The 16,788-nt window shown below is 45.6% G+C and overlaps 1 protein-coding gene across 9 annotated transcripts in view; it reads right to left on the reverse strand.

Moving 5' to 3' along the window:
• The window catches only part of LOC115095642 (uveal autoantigen with coiled-coil domains and ankyrin repeats-like), a 74,117-nt gene that overhangs the window by 19,532 nt on the left and 37,797 nt on the right, over positions 1-16,788 (reverse strand). For all 9 annotated transcript variants that reach the window (XR_003857835.1, XM_029609643.1, XM_029609645.1 and 6 more), the window contains one exon: positions 11,217-11,332. Coding sequence is in view for 8 of the 9 variants with exons in the window: in XM_029609643.1 (XP_029465503.1) it covers positions 11,217-11,332 (116 nt within the window). In the remaining variant the exon portion in view is untranslated. The remainder of the gene's footprint in view (positions 1-11,216; positions 11,333-16,788) is intronic.

Consider the following 16,788-nt stretch of genomic DNA (forward strand, 5'->3'; position numbering starts at 1 on the left):
ATACGCTTTGCGCGAAAAAACTGACTAGCAGGTAACCCGCATTTGAAAGAGTGAGGGTGATGACTGTGAAATTTTAATAAATTATTTTTATCCGTGGTCCTAAATGTATGTTCTTCCAGGATAATAGAAACATCCAAAAAAGATATCTGTGATTCTGAATATTGTATGGTAAATTTCAAATGAGGATCCTGACTGTTAATCCAATCATGAAAACTAAGCACTTTGAGCAATATAATTGAGTCTTCATCGGGACTAACAGATAAAGAAAAAAGGTTTTTAATAGTCGATCATCCGCGTATGCCTGTTATATATTCTTTACCAAAAATTCATAAACATTTAACTAAGCCTCCCATACGTCCCATTGTGTCGCTCAATGATTCTGTTTTAGAAGCTCCTGCCATATTATTGGACAAAATATTGCAACCTTATGTTATACAAGCAAAATCCTATGTGAAGGATACCATACATTTGTTGCAAAAACTTCAATCAGTCCAATTAGATACATCTTTAAATTATATGTTGGTGACTTTGGACATTGTTGCGCTCTATACCAACATCCCGCAGACGCAAGCATTTGAAATAATCAATCAATGTCTTATGCACAGAGTGAACCATCAACGCATTTCTACTGGCGTGATTTTACAATTATTGGAGACAGTTTTGTATCATAATTATTTCATGTTTAATACAGAAATTTTTTGGCAAATTCATGGAATCCCTATGGGATCACCTTTAGCTCCTACTACCGCCAATATTTATGTTATGCAGTTTGAGGAGGATGTTGTGTATAAAGCTGAGTGGTGGCAATACATCACCTTATGGGTTCGTTATATCGACGACATTCTGTTGGTATGGAGTGGTACTCAACAGCAATTGCTTAGTTTTCATGATTGGATTAACAGTCAGGATCCTCATTTGAAATTTACCATACAATATTCAGAATCACAGATATCTTTTTTGGATGTTTCTATTATCCTGGAAGAACATACATTTAGGACCACTATGTACCGTAAACCTACGGATAAAAATAATTTATTAAAATTTCACAGTCATCACCCTCACTCTTTCAAATGCGGGTTACCTGCTAGTCAGTTTTTTCGCGCAAAGCGTATCTGTTCCACCACAAGCGATTTTGAAATTCAAGCAGCAATTTTACGCGATCGATTCCTCGAACGGGGGTATCCGAGATCAGCAATCAGAAAAGCCTATAAAGGGCGAAATACTCTGATAGACAAAGTCTATTACAGTATAAACCATCAAAAGATTGTCCACAACTTGTTTGTGTCTTAAAACAGTCAGTGGCTACAAATATAATTTCATCATCGATACGACGCCATTGGCATGTATTAGCACTCCATGAGATCTTTAAAGAGACACCGCTCATTGTCACTACTCGTGGCGCCAACATCAGAGATAAGCTGGTACATGCTCAAGTTGCCACAAAAGTTCAGGTTCCAGTTACAGGACATCATAAGTGCGGTCAACGTGCTCATTGTATAAACTGCATTGAAGGTTCAAGTTGGCAAGAACCGGTGACAGGATACTTGATACAACGCAAACATAATACAACATGCAATTCAGACTACGTGGTTTATGCAATCATTTGCCCATGCCCAGGTTTATATATTGGCAGGACTACCCGCAAAGTAAGAGTGAGGCTGAATGAACATAAATCAAAATTAAATACGTCCACTTTATCTGCTCCAATTGTTGCACATTGTGAACAGCATGGACACTCGTACAGTACTTTGAAGTGGACAGTTATAGACCACATACCCATCACGTCGAGAGGAGGGAACCGGGAAGGTTTGTTGAACAAACATGAAGCATTTTGGATCTTTACCTTGAACACGCAAGCCCCTCAGGAATGAATGAGGCTCTTGATTGGGGCTCTTTAGTTTGAATGAATACGCGATGACGTCGCAGCAATGTGAGTTGTGATTGGTAATCACACCATCTGTGCCTCTAGCTTAAAAAGCTTGGATCGTTGGTAAGAGGTTTGCAGAGAGCAAGAGCACTTCATGGCGTCTGGAAAACTTTTGCCTTGACAAATGATTTTCAGTTAATGTGGTATACCGACTGCTCTAAAAAGAACACATCCCCTGAAGAAAGGTTCCGGTGTGAACCAGAAACGTAGCTACGTCGGGTGGATTAACATCTTCAGATAAGTCGGGATTTTGAAATTACATTGAAGGAGGCATTGAAACTTTATAAATAATATTTAAAAAATTGGTTTTAAGGGATAAAAAAATTGTGTTGCAGTTTTCACTAAGGTTTGCACAGAATTTGAAAAAAACCCATAGGTGGAGGAGGATTGGTTGATGATTATACTTGAAAATCTAACAGACCTTATGTCGGGCTGAGAAACCTATATATGAAACCCTTCCTCTACCTTTTCAAAATTTTGTTGTTGAATTATAGGGTAACGTGCAAGTGTTTCATGACACATTGCAGTTCTCCTTTCAAACCAACATTTAAATGAAGACTCGATTGTGAGCAAAGAATCATTTTTGACACTTGGTAACAAATTAAAATTCACTGGGTGTTTGTTTATATATCAGATTGTCATTTTGTTAAATACCCCGGAAGATTTGGGTGCTGTTTTGAAGTTTGGTATTCAATTTTAATATGCATTTACTTGGATAGCGAATGGTCATTTGTGCTCCGACTTGATCCACCAAAGATTTCAAAGCTAAAAATTCCTTCCTTCTTTTTTGAGTTACTCTAGTAACATCAGGGAAGATCCAGATTTGTTGATTGTAATACTTAACAGTCTGGTTCCTCAGAAATAATTTCAAAACCATATCTCTATCAGAAGGAAAAATGAATTTAACCAGAACTGTTCCTCTCCTTTCAACTGTTTCTTCACTAGATAATTCAAGCAACTCCGTCACATTAAGAGGCTCTTGCTGTTCTTCCTCTTTTTCTTTAGATTTTCTCTCATTTAGGAAGTATATTTTTGCCAAAGGTGGTGTAGATTCTGTTGGTATCTTTAACACTTTATTCATATGTTGTTTGAATTGTTCATGAGTTGAGATGCATCTAATTAAAGGGAAATTAATCACCCTTAGATTCAAGTATCTTAACTCATTTCAATTCTTTCCATCTTTTTCTGCTGGGCAAATTCCCCTTGTATTAATCCGCTCTGTATTTTCTGATCCAGATCTGATCCAGATCTTTCATTTGTGTCTTTTGGGACTCAGTCTGTTGTTCCATTTTCGACATCCTGCTATTCACATCTATAAGAACATTAGTCAAGGTAGATATAGATTTTTCTAAAGTCATTATAGCTGTCCAAACGTTATCAAGAGTAATTACTGCAGGCTTATCGATTTTGTTGGGTAGAGAGGTAGCCAAGTCTGGGACTCCGACACTTACCAGATCTTTACTTGTGTCGGAGATTGCTCCTTCTCCTTGCTTGGTGGGTCCCACTCCAGATCCTCCTTGTAGGACCCTTTCCCCAGATGTTACAAGGTTAAAGTCCACTGGTCTAGATGGGGATACCCCATCTCCATATGGAGGAGAGGGAGTATTCGGCGCTCCCGGGCTCAATGAGGTGACTGAGGCAGGTGATTCCACTACAAGCTCAGTAGTGGATAGCACAGTGCCTCCCACTCCGGGAGTATTACCAGGGTTTGTATTGAAGAAACTTTCAATTTTTGACTGGGAAGGGTTCACTGGAGAGGAAGTAATAATTGCCTCTCTCAGCTTCCCCTTCCATTTTGTGTGTGGCATTGTTACTGCCAACAAGCAATAAAAAAAGAAAAATTTGAAGGTTTCCTACTACCAGTTTTGACTAATTTGACTTCTGCGTGGAGGCTTTGGAGAAAGTATCATTCAACATCAAGAAATTTAAAATGTACAACTAATACTCACTGGTGCTGGAGGAGGCCTAGTTGATCTTCCCTAACCAGAATTCTGGCTAAGCGGCGCGCGCGGCTTGGGTGGCGCACTGGCGTCGGCTGCACGCCGCTAGAGGGTCGGGTTATGTAGGCCTACCTCCGACTCCTTCCCAATGACGTCAGACCCTGGAAGTTCCAGCGGCTCTGTTGGGGCAGGCTAGTATCCTCTGCCCCCGGTCTCGGCCACGCAGAAGATGTTGCTCAGTTGCTTGGTGTTTTCCTTCCTCCTCCACCTCGCCGGGCAGTCGCTAGAGGGTCGGGTTATGTAGGCCTACCTCCGACTCCTCCCCGATGATGTCAGACCCCGGAAGTTCCAGCGGCTCCGTCGGGGCAGGCTAGTATCCTCTGCCTCCGGTCTCGGCCACGCAGAAGATGTTGCTCAGTTGCCCGGTACCTTCCTTCCTCCTCCACCTCCCTCTGTACCTTTTCTAATTCTGCTATATCTTTTTTGAGATAAATTGAGCAGATTTGCACACAATATTCAAGATGTGGTTGCACCATGGATGATACAGAGGCATTATGATATTCTCTGTTTTATTCTCCTGCCCTTTCCTAATAATTCCTAGCATTCTATTTGCTGCCATACACACAGCAAAGGATTGCCACATATTATCCATGATGATGCCTACATCCTTTTCCTCAGTGGTGACTCCTAATGTGGAACCTTGCATTGTGAAGCTATAATTTGGGTTACTCTTCCCTATGTGCATCACTTTGCACTTGTCCACATTAAATGTCATGTGCCATTTGTATGCCCAGTCTCACAGTCTTGCAAGGTCCTCTTACAATTTTTCACAATCCTCTTGTAAATAACAACTTTGAATGATTTTGTGTCATCTGCACATTTGATCACACGATTTGTTTTCATTTCCAGGTCATTTATAAATATGTTAAAAGCAGTGGTGCCAAAACAGGTCTCTGGGGTACTCTACTAATTGACCTCTCTTCATTGAGAAAATTGACCATTTAACCCCACTCTCTTTTTTTTCTGATAAACAGTTACCAATCCACAATAGAACATTGCCTCCTATCCCATGACTTTTTAATTTTCTCAGAAATCTCTCATGAAAGACTCTGTCATATACTTTCTGGAAATTCAGATATTTATTTATTTATTTAATATCTTTTATATACCGACGAACGTTGGGAACATCTCATCGGTTTACAGGGAACAGAACTTAGCAACAGGCTTTACATTTGTCACATGATTATAATAGGAACAGTAGAAATAACAATAATAACAAAAACAATAACATACGAATAATATGGAAGTTATACAAGTAATAATTAACTAAGTGGGATACATGATAGTGGTTAGTCAGAAGAGGGGCAGGGAGATTCTGCTAGATATGATTGATATCAACATTTGTAGGAGGTATAAATTTGTATATACAATGGTTGTCGGGGAATATATACACGTTTGTGAGTAAAAATGTTCTTATTTACAGTATGTGATATGTGATATCACATACTGTAAATATCACATACTTATTTACAGTATGATATGTGATATCATTTGGCTCTCCTTTATCTACAACTTCAGATTGGTAAGGCAAGACGTCCCTTGGCTAAATCCATATTGGCTTTGTCCCATTAAACTATGACTATCTATATATTCATTAATTTTGCTCTTTCTGATAGTTTCCACCATTTTGTCTGGTACTGACATCTGGCTCACTGGTCTGCAGTTTCCCAGATCACACCTAATACCCTTTATTATAATTGGCATTCAGTTGGCAACCCTCCAATCTTCAGATATCATATATGATTCTAAAAATAGTTTACAAATTACTAATAATATTTTTTAAATGTCATTGTTAAGTTCTTTCAATAATCTGGGATATAGTTTATATAATCTGGTCCAGGTGATTTGCTATTCTTTCAGTTTGTCAGTTTGCCTTATTATATCTTCCAGGTACACTGAGATTTAGCAATATAAGAACATAGGAGGTTGCCACACTGGGTCAGACCAAGGGTCCATCTAGCCCAACATCCTGTTTCTAACAGTGGCAAATCCAGGATATAAGTACTTGTCAAGTAATAAACATTAAATACATTCCATGCTACTAATGCTGCTAATAAGCAGTGGTTATTCCCTGATTAATAGCAGTTTATGTACTTCTCCTCCAGGAACTTATCCAAAACTTTTTTAAACCCATCTAAGCTAACTGTTGCAATTCGGCCCGTGGCTGGAGCCACGAGCCGCCTCTTACCACTCGCTGTCCCAACCGGGCCACAGCCTGACTTCACGGCATGATAGGCCGCATCCCCGGACTTTCCTGGTGGCAGGAGCCGTGCTGGGGCCTTCCAACTTGGCCTGGAGGCCGCTGAAGCCGGAACCTGTCCGGCTGTGCCGCCCCCGGACCTCTCCTGGGCGGCTGAGGCCGCCAACGATGTTGGGGCCTGCCTTGAGGCCTCTTCCGTCTCTTCCTGCTCTCCTCTGCACAGCAGCAGCATGGGCGCTGTCCAAGGTCCTGCCCCTTTCCTCTTAGGGGCGGGCCCATGACTTCCGCCTAGATTTAAAGGGCCAGTACAGGTGTGGCCCTTATGGAGCTCCTCCCAGGGAGTTGCCTTGTCCGCCTACTTAAGGACTCTTCCCTCAGTCTGTCTTCACCTTAGCAAGGGTTCAGTCCTCCCTAGGACTTCTCTGTCTCGTTCTTGCCTGGCTTCCTTGCCTTCGTTTCCTGATGAAGAGATCTGCATTATCCTGATGTTCCGCTCCTGATGTCTCGGTCCTAATGCTCCAGGTCCGGTGGGATCCGTGCCTCAGGAGATTCCCTGCTTTTAATTCGAGCCTGCTAGCTTCAAGCTTTTACCTGTTCCTAGTTCTGACTCTGGAGGATCCTAGGAGTTTCCACTATCCTGTGCTATGAGACTTCTTGAGCTCACCCTGATCTCCTCGTGGTCCGCGACCAGCCATCCGGATGTGTAGGGCGCGAAGGGCAGTGTGGTCCGTGACCAGCCCCAAGTGCTGTGTAGGGCACCTGAGGGTCTTGCTCATTCCCGCCAGTGTCTTGTTCCTCGCCTGTCTCCAGTGTGGTCCGCGACCAGCCATGTGATGTGTAGGGCACCTGACGGACTCACTTTCCTCTCTACGTTCCAAGCTCCAAGACCTCACCCTCGTCTGTTCCAAGTTCCAAGACCTCATCTTGTCTGTTCCAAGTTCCAAGGTCTCGTCTGTTCCAAGTTCCAAGACCTCGTCTCGTCTGTCCCAAGTTCCAAAGTCTCGCCTCGTCTGTTCCAAGTTCCAAGGTCTTGCCTCATCTGTTCCAAGGCCTTCAGCTAACCTGACCTCTGTCCGGCCTGCCGCCTCTGCTGCTCCCTGCGGCAGGTCCGAAAGGGCTGGAATCAGTCAGAGGACTATTCAGAGACCACCATAGCGTTGGTGGTCTTTCTGGGGCATGCAGGTCCGGCGGAGGCTCCGTCCCTCCAGATTCCTTATGTCCACCCAGAGGGATAGTCTCACTGCAGGGGCACACATCTCGTTCCGTGCTGAGGAGCACCCCCTGGCGCTCCCGTCCACCGAGCGCAATACTAACTGCCTTAACCACATCCTCTAATGATGAATTCCAGAGCTTAATTGTGCGTTGAGTGAAAAAGAATTTTCTCTGATTTGTTTTAAATGTGTTACTTGAAACTTCATGGAGTGCTCCCTAGTTCTTCTATTACCTGAAAGGGTAAGCAACCAATTCACATTTATCTGTTCTAGTCTTCTCATGATTTTGTAGATCTCTATCATATTCCCCTTCAGCTGTCTCTTCTTCAAGCTGAACAGCCCCTAACTTTTTACTCTTTCCTCATAGGATAGCCATTCCATGCCCTTTATCATTTTGCTTGCCCTTTTCTGTACTTTCTCCAGTGCATCTATATCTTTCTTGAGATATGGTGACCAGAATTGAACACAGTACTCAAGGTGCGGTCTGAACATGGAACAACACAGAGGTATTATGACATTTTCTGTTTTATTCACCATTCTTTTCCTAATAATTCTAAACATTCTATTCTATTTGGTTTTTTGACCACCATAGCATACTGAGCCAATGATTACAATGTATGACACCTAGATCTTTTTCTTGAGTGGTAACTTCTAACATGAAATATAATTTCATGCAACTACAGCAAGGGTTATTTTTCCCTATATCCATCACCTTGCACTTGTCCACATTAAATTTCATCTGCCATTTGGTTGCCAAATCTTCCAGACTCGCAAGGTCCTCCTACAATTTATCCCTATCCACTTGTGATTTAACTATTCTAAATAATTTTGTATCATCTGCAAATTTCACCATGTCATTCATCTTTCCCCTTTCCAGGTCATTTATAAATATATTAAAAAGCACTGCTCAAAGTACAGATCCCTGAGGCACTCCACTCCTCTCGCTGCTGAGAAAACTGACCATTTAATCCTACTCTCTATTAGGGATGTGCAGGGGAAAATATTTGTTTTCATTTTAAGTTTGTTTACGGGAGGTTTTTTCCCACAAATTTTAGTTCATGGACTGCTTGATTCATTTATTTCGTGGGAAAAAAATAAATCAAACAATTAAAAAAAAAAATGGCCACACAGAAAAATGCCAGGGCCAGGATGGCCCTGGCCTCCACTTTCCCGGTCCATAGAAGAGTTGCTGGCGAGGACTAGGCCCAAAGCCGATCTCTTGGCCAAACCCAGGCCCAAAGCTAGGGCATGGCCCAGAGGCTTGATCCTGTCCCCTGGGACTCAGCCCAGGCTGAGGCTCAGAACCAGGCCCAACACCGTGATCCAGCCCAGAGGTCAGGTCCAGACACAGGGGCCTTGGCCTGGACCTAAGTCTGATCTGTGACTTGGCTGGGAGCATAGGTCCCGATGCCTGGGCCTTGGCCTAGGCCAGATCCCGGACTCAGGCCCGATGCCACGACCTGGCCCAGAGGCCTCAGCCTCAGGACCCAGTCACAGTGTCAGGCCTGGCTCAGGGCTTTAGCCTAGGCTGAGGCCCAGGCATCTGGACCTGGCCTCTGAACCAGGTTGCAGTGTCAGGCCTGGGTCTGGGGTGATTCCCCAGCATCAGGCCAGGTCTTGACATTGGTCCTGGGCCCAGGCTCCAGCTTAGGCCAAGACTTCAAGATCCAAGGCCCAGCCTTGCCATCAGATACCCCCGACAAATCAGGTATGAGACACTAGTGTCATGCTCAGGCCTAAGCCACGGCCCCTACTTTGGGCCTCGGCCTATGCCCTAGGCGAGGCCCCGGCTTCATACCTAGGCTTTATTCTAGGCCCAGGTGCCAGTGTTGTGCTAGGGCATAGGCCACGGCCTATGCCTTTGGCGAGGCCCCAGCTTTGGGCCTAGACCTAGGCCCAATACATTACTTTCAAACGAGTACAACAAATTGTGTTTTTAAAATTTGTTTAAAATGAATACACATTCCTTTTCTCTATTTCCTGTCTTTTAACCAGTTTGCAATCCACAAAGGTACATTGCTTCCTATCTCATGACTTTTTAATTTTCTTAGAAGCCTCTTATGGGGGACTTTATCAAACACCTTCTGAAAATCCAAATACACTGCATCTACAGGCTCACCGTTATCTACATGTTTATTAAGCCCTTCAAAAAGATATAGCAGATTTATGAGGCAAGTCTTTCCTTGGGTAAATCTATACTGGCTGTGTCCCATTACATCATGTCTATCTATATGTTCTATGATTTTGCTCTTTAGAATAGTTTCCATGATTTTTCCCAGCACGGTCGGCCCCTGTGACATAGTGAGGGCAAAGGCTATCGGCGCCATTTTGAATACTGGCAACCAAATGCTGGAGTGCAGGAGGTCGCTCCTGGACCCCCGCTGGACTTTTGGCAAGTCTTATGGGGGTCAGGAGGGTCCCGCAAGACTTGCCAAAAGTCCCTGGTGGTCCAGTGGGGGTCCAGGAATGATCTCCTGCACTCGGGCTGTCGGCTGCCAGTAATCAAAATGGTGCCGATAGCCTTTGCCCTTACTATGTCACAGGGGCTACCGGTGCCATTGGTCAGCCCCTGTCACATGGTAGGAGCACAAGATGGCACCGATAGCCATGTGACAGGGGCTGACCAATGGCACCAGTAGCCCCTGTGACATAGTAGGCCAAAGGCTATCGGCGCCATTTTGAAACGACAGCCGAGGGTGTGAGTGCAGGGGATGGCTCCCGGACCCCCCGCTGGACCACCAGGGAGCTTTGGTAAGTCTTGGGGGGTCAGGAGGGTGGGGGGTTGTAGTTTATTAAATTTAATGGGGAAACGAATAGGAATTGACGTATAAAATGTATCGGGGGGCCCCCTTGCTGAATGCAACGTATCTGCCCCCAGACGAATACGAATCCCGAATGCAACGTATGGCATCCCTCTGCACATCCCTAATGCTCACTATTGCCTCAGCACCATTATCTCTTGCATCAGTCATGTGTTCCACTAAGGATTAGGTCTAAAATAGCTCCCCTTCTTCATTGGTTCTTGTACCAGCTGCTCCATGAAGCAATCATTTATTTGATCTAGAAACTTTACCTCCTTAACTTGTTCTGATTTTACATTTACCCAGTCAATTCCGGTATAATTAAAATCACTCATTATTACTGTTTTGGTAATTTTGTTAGCTTTCCTAATTTCTGTTAGCATTTCATTGTTTGTCTGTCTGTCTGTTCATTCTGGCCAGGCAGAAGGTAATACCTCTCCACAGCCCCATTTCATTCTACCTACTCATACCTCCAGTGAATCTAATGCTCCCCACTCAGTCCCTGAATCCCTCCACTTCATTCCCTGTTCAGTCTCCGAGTCACCAATCACCCCTCCTGTTCACAAGTCCTGGCTCTCACCCAATCTCTGAAGCCTTGCATCCCCTCTTCCCTCACAATTGAAGTATTGTTCTGCCCCCAAGTCTTCAAGTCCCCAATCTCCCCTTCACGCCCCATCATTTAGAGCTTCAAGCAAAAAATTTTGCCAAAAAGATTCCCATAACAGGATTTTCATTTTTATCTGGAGATTTCTTTTTAAAAATTTAGCTCACTTGGAAAATCTGAATGACGTTGAGCTCAATATTCAAATGGTTTGTCCAAAACGTTTGATGCTTGCTGGCAAACCCCCGAGTTTAAATTTTCCCCTTCTTTGGTGAGTTATTCCTCCCCCTGCTCCCTGGACACAATTTATCTGCACAAAAACAGTAGCACTAGAGGTGGTTTCACTTTCTGGATGGTAACTTTGTCCAGGTAAATAACAGTCCTAACATTATGCAGACAAATTATTACATGTTGAAACAATTTATTTTCATGCAAAATAATGATATTTAAAATATAGCCATTTTACTTCAAAATACCTTTAGTGTTCTCTTAATTGTTTGGCTTCTAAGATTAGCGTTCTCCTGTGTTATCTCTCTTTGGATATCTGCATTTTTTATAAGTTGATTAGTTATATCCACAATCTTCCTTGACTCTAAGATTAAAATAAGAAGTAATGGAATAACAATTAATCCGTTTATGGAATTTTTAAATTTACTACAACTCTAAAACGTACAACAATATTTGAATCATATTTCTGATGACAAAACATGTAAGAATATATGAAGGATGCATGACTTTCCATTAAACATCACAGGTTATTCAGCCTACAAGGAGCATTGTAAAAAACCTGTGCTAAAATCAGAACTAATTTTTAGCGAGGGTTCTTGTTTATTCATGTGAACGGAACCCATGGTACCATGGAATGCAGTAAGCTCGTAAACTAGTGCCATGCAAATAGACCAGAAGTAAAAAAAAAAAAAAAAAAAAGTATGCAAAATGGAAAAAAGTGCGCTAAAACTGACTTAACTTGTAAAAATCTTCACTATTGCAGAAAAATGCTTTGAAAAAAGGTGTAAGGAGAAGCAGGTGCTGCAAGTTGGAAGAAATGTGACTACAATGGCCTTGCTTGTGAGACTAGCACTGTGCATCTTGACTTGAGCACAATTTGACATGCCTTGCCGAAATGGCATGTCAAGTAAAATCAAAGAGTAAGCTCTCTGGGGAAGGTTCCTACATCTGAACAGTAAGCACTTTGGCACGGTGCATCCCAACTTGAGCACAAAGGGTACATTTTAAAAGACAGCACGCACGCGAACAAAAGTACGCTGGATTTTATAAGATACGCCCGTAGCCGCGTGTATCTTATAAAATCCAGGGTTGGCGCGCGCAAGGGGGTGCACATTTGTGCAACTTGCGCGCGCTGAGCCCTGCGCGCGCTGCCCTGTTCCCTCCACCCCCCCCCCCCCACACCTTCCCCGCCCTTCCCCTACCTAAGCCACCCTCCCGGCCCTATCTAGATCCCCCCCTACCTTTATCTGAAAAGTTACTACTGCCTCTGGGCAGTAGTAACTTACGCGCGCCAGCGTGGCAGGCCCCAACCCAGGCCGCTGTGTCGGGGCACTCAGCCACGCCTCCAGACCTCCCACACGACCCCGAACACGCCCCCGATCTGAAACCATGCCCCCTGGCCATGCCCCCGACCGCCCCTTTTTGCAAGCCCCGGGACTTACGCGCATCCCGGGGCTTGCGCGCGCCTCTGAGCCTATGCAAAATAGGCTTGGCACACGCAGGGGTTTTTTAAAAGGGTTACACGCGTACGTTATGCGCGTAACCCTTTTAAAATCCGGCCCAAAGAGTGCAAACTGTTCTGCTGTAGGCACACACCAAAGAGGTAACCTTTTATTTTCACTTGGCATGCCTTGCCAAAATGGCCTTGCATGTGAGGTTTTTCCTAAGTCCAAAGCAGAACCCCCTCTTGACCTTCTCAGTAATTGAGGTGGGGGAGGGTGTAGTGGTAGAGAATGTGTGCCGGGGTATGAGTGTTGGTGGGTGTAAATGGATGTGGGTGCTCTTCTCACACTCTCTCTTTCTCTCCTCACCAGTGTGAGAGTGGTGGTGGTGGGGGGGGGGGGGGGGATGGGTAACTGGGAGGTAGTCATGTAGTTGGTGGGGTGTGTATGCATGGGATGTTATGGGGCCAGATTTTAAAAGGGTTACGCGTGTAACTGGCCTTTGTATGCCGGGCCTATTTTAAAAAGGCCAGCGACACGTGTAAAGCCCCGGGACGCGTGTAAGTCCCAGGTCTTGCAAAAATGGGTGGGAATGGAGTGGGGTGTGGGCAGGGCAAGGTGGTCCAGGGCAGGGTGGGGGTGGGGTCAGGCTCCATATTTGCTCCTGTGCCGGGGATCACACGCTGGCAGTCGGCCGGCACGCACAACTTACTTCAGCACCACGGCTGAAGTAAGTTTTACAACAAGACCCCAAAAAAGAAAAAGATAGGGGGGAAAGGGCGGGGGAGGTAGGGGAAGGGAAGGGAAGGTGGGGTGGGGGGTAGGTAACAGGGGAAGGCAGCGCGGCTCGGCACGGGCTTAGCACGCACAAGGTGCACAATTGTGCACCCCCTTGCACACGACGGCCCCTGATTTTATAGCGCGCGCTCCATTTAAAATCTATCCCATGGGGTGTTGGTGGTGGTTTGGAGGAGTGTAAGTGGAGATGAGGGGGTAAGTGTATGTGTGCACTCCTCTCTTTTTCCCCTTTAGCCCTTCTCTCCTCTCCTGTCTTCCCCCTGCTCCTTCCCTCCTTTGCACTCTCCACTTTGTAGCCCTTTCCCCCCATATTTGCATATGAGTGTGAGGGGTATTATTGGGAGTGTTTGTGTGTGTTTGGGGCCAATTGTAATTGCTTTAGTGTGCACAATGATGAAAAATTAACTCCTGGGTGGCGTAAACGCACATTTCTGGTGGACAATCTATTTCTGTACCCAGATGGTAAAAACAGCTAGACACTACCAAATGGGCACAGCAGCAGAATAACATGGCCACTAGAAATATGAGTTAACTTTTACTCTAGCTTAGACCCTGGAGACAAATTTCCAGCATTAAGAAAATATGCCTTAAGCTGTCTGCCCTTTCATGCTCCTCCCTGATTTGCAGAGAAAAAGCTAGTGTCTTCATTAACATGGGGATTTGTATGATCCCATGCTAATCTTAGCACTGGTTTTATCTCCTGTTTTAGATGTATAGTTTCTGTGCAAAAAACCCAGTTAAATATCAGAGTTAAGTTACTGTGGAAAAATGCCCACAAAAACAGAAGTAAAAATTAGTACTAAGATCAACACATTATGTATATCATCCCCACTATAAGATAAGAGCCTATGTTCTTGTCTCATTTATTTAAGAACACTTATATCACTGATCCTACAATCATATTTCCTGTGCATTACAATCTACTCAAAACTAGGAATGGGCATTCAGGAGAAACAAAATTGGAAATGAGATGAAATGCCCTATTTCGTTTCATTTCGTTCTCAAAGTGAAATGATTGAAAATCCAATGAAATTTTGTTGGTTTTCAAGTTTCTTTTTGAAAACAAAAAAATGGATCCATTGGGCCAAGGACCAGACTGCCGAAGCTGGGTCTGTGGCCTAGGCCTGAGGGCAACGCCAAAGTCTCAGCTGAGGCCCAGACCCAACGCCAAGGCCTGGGCCGAGATACTAAAAATTGAAAAATCTTACCTGTTCCATCGGGGATCAAGCATCAATATCTAGGCCCAGGTCCAACACTGCAGCCCAGTCCAGAGTCCAGATCCAAATGCCAGAGCCTCGGCCGGACTCAAGCCAAACATTAGGACCCGACCCAGAAACCAGGTCCCAATGCTTGGGCTCCAGCCTAGGCCAGGGACTGGGACCAGACCCGATGCTGTGGCCTGGTCCAAAGACTGGGTCCTGACACCGGAGCCTTGGACCAGATCCTGGCCCAAAATCAAGACTCGACCCAGAAGCTGGGTCCTGATGCCTGAGCTTTGGTCTGATGCTTCAGCCTGGGCTGGAGACCTGATCCAGAGACCAGGTCCCGATGCCAGGTCCTCGGCCCCAACCCAGGCCCAAATGCAGGGACCCAACCTGATACAGGCCCTAAGCTCTTAGTTGGCTGATGTACATCAAAATAGTGCCCTCCACTGGGGAGGAAGTGCATGAGTTAATTAACTTTTGCACCTTCCAAGAGTATGGTTTCATTTCATCGAAGAAGTAAGAAAGAAGACCTCTTATGCCTGGGTTCCAAGTCTGGGCCTGATCCTGGTCCAAGGCCCAGCATTGGAACTCGGTCTCCAGACTGGAATGCAGGTCAGGCAGAGGCCCAGGTGTCTGGACTGGTGGGTCCTGGTTTCAGGTCTGGATCCAGACTGAGGCCCTGGCATCAAGACCTGGGTCAGAATGCAGCATCGAGCCTGTGCACTGGCTTAGGCTGAGGCCCATACCTTGGGGCTGGGCCAAGGCCCCAGTTTTGGAACATAGCCTCCAGACTCGGCCATGATGTTAAGCCTGGGACTGAGCCCTGGCCTAGGCAGAGGCCCATGCATTAAGACCCAGCCTCTAGATTAGGCCAGGCATCAAGCCTGGGTCTGGGCTGAGGCCATAGCATTGGGAACTGGTTTGGGCCATGGTGTTGGGCCAAGGCCTGGGAATTGGAGAAAGGCCCTGGCATTGGGCCTGGGTCCATGCCAAGGCCCCAGAGTCTGACCTGGTCTCTGGACCAGGCTACGGTATACAGCCAGGGACTGAGCCCTGGCCTAGACCTAAGCCCATGCATCAGGACCCTGCCTCTGGGTTGGGGCTTGGGTCTATGCCAGGCCCCAGCATTGGACTTGGCTTGGGGGTGCGGTGTCAGGTTTGGGCTTAGGCCAAGACCCAGGTGTCAGGACCTGGCCACTGGGCCGAGCCCTATTGTTGGGCTGGGTCTAGGTCAATGCCTTGGTGTTCAGACCCAGTTTGGCAGCTTCTTTGGATACTTGATGGATCAGGTAAGAGAAATTTTTATAGGGGGCTCAGGTCTTGGCCAAGGCTGAGACCCCGGCGTCGCATTCGGGCCTAGTCCACGGCCTCTGCTTTGAGCCTCAGCCTATGGCCTAGGCAAGGCCCCAGTGTCGGGCCTAGTCCTAGGCCCTATGCATTCTTTTTAAATGAATACAATGGATAAAGTTTATTTCATTAGTGGGTCCCTTAGTTTGTTACGGGTCTCCCCGAATTAAATGAATTGCCCTTATTCGACACATTTTGCACATTCATTTAAAACAAATGCACATCTCTAGTAAATAGTTGGGTGGTTGGTCAGTGTGAGGTTTGCTTGGTAACTTGCCTGACTAGTGTGAAGGTATCAGACCTCACATGCTAGCTAGATAAGATTTTAGAGAGTGCTGGGGAGAAATAGGCTGTCATGATGCATGTGGGTGCCACTTATATAGAAAGGTGCAGCAGGGATGTTACAGAGGCTAAATTTTGGTTATTGGGTAGGAAACTGATATCCATAACTTTCAGGGTTTCATTCTCAGAAATGTTCCTGTTAAGACTCACTGCTCACGGGGCAGTCCTGTGAACCGCAGCACTTACTCCCGATGCTACCATGTTGGCCCCAGCCCACTGCTGGCTCTTTGCAGCCTGTTCACTGCTAAATCTGGCTGCCACTGTGACAGGGTGAGGACACCACCATAATGCCATGCTCCTGGCTCCTCTAGGCATGCACGCACCTGATGCACTGATGTTTAAGGGGCTCACAGTGGCGAAGCAGCCCAGACAACTCCAGATGACATCACCAGCTCCTCCTCATATAAGGATCCTGCAGTGGAGCCACCAATGCCTCAGCAACAGGTCTTCTACCTTGCAGTGTATGTTGCTAGCGTTCCTCATTCCTGCATTTCCTTGGCCTTATCTTCCAGCCTTGTTCTCCAGCCTAGCTTTGTCCTACCTTGCCTGTCATCCTTGCCTCATCCAGCATTGTCTTCTTCAGCTGACCTTGTTCAGATCCTTGTCCAGTCTTGTCCTGTACTGCACATCTTTTCCAGTGGATGCTGCAGGTGTACATCTCCCTTGGCCTGGCTCTCTGGATCTTG

Source organism: Rhinatrema bivittatum, chromosome 7, assembly GCF_901001135.1.
Source record: "Rhinatrema bivittatum chromosome 7, aRhiBiv1.1, whole genome shotgun sequence".
Lineage (NCBI taxonomy): Eukaryota > Metazoa > Chordata > Amphibia > Gymnophiona > Rhinatrematidae > Rhinatrema > Rhinatrema bivittatum.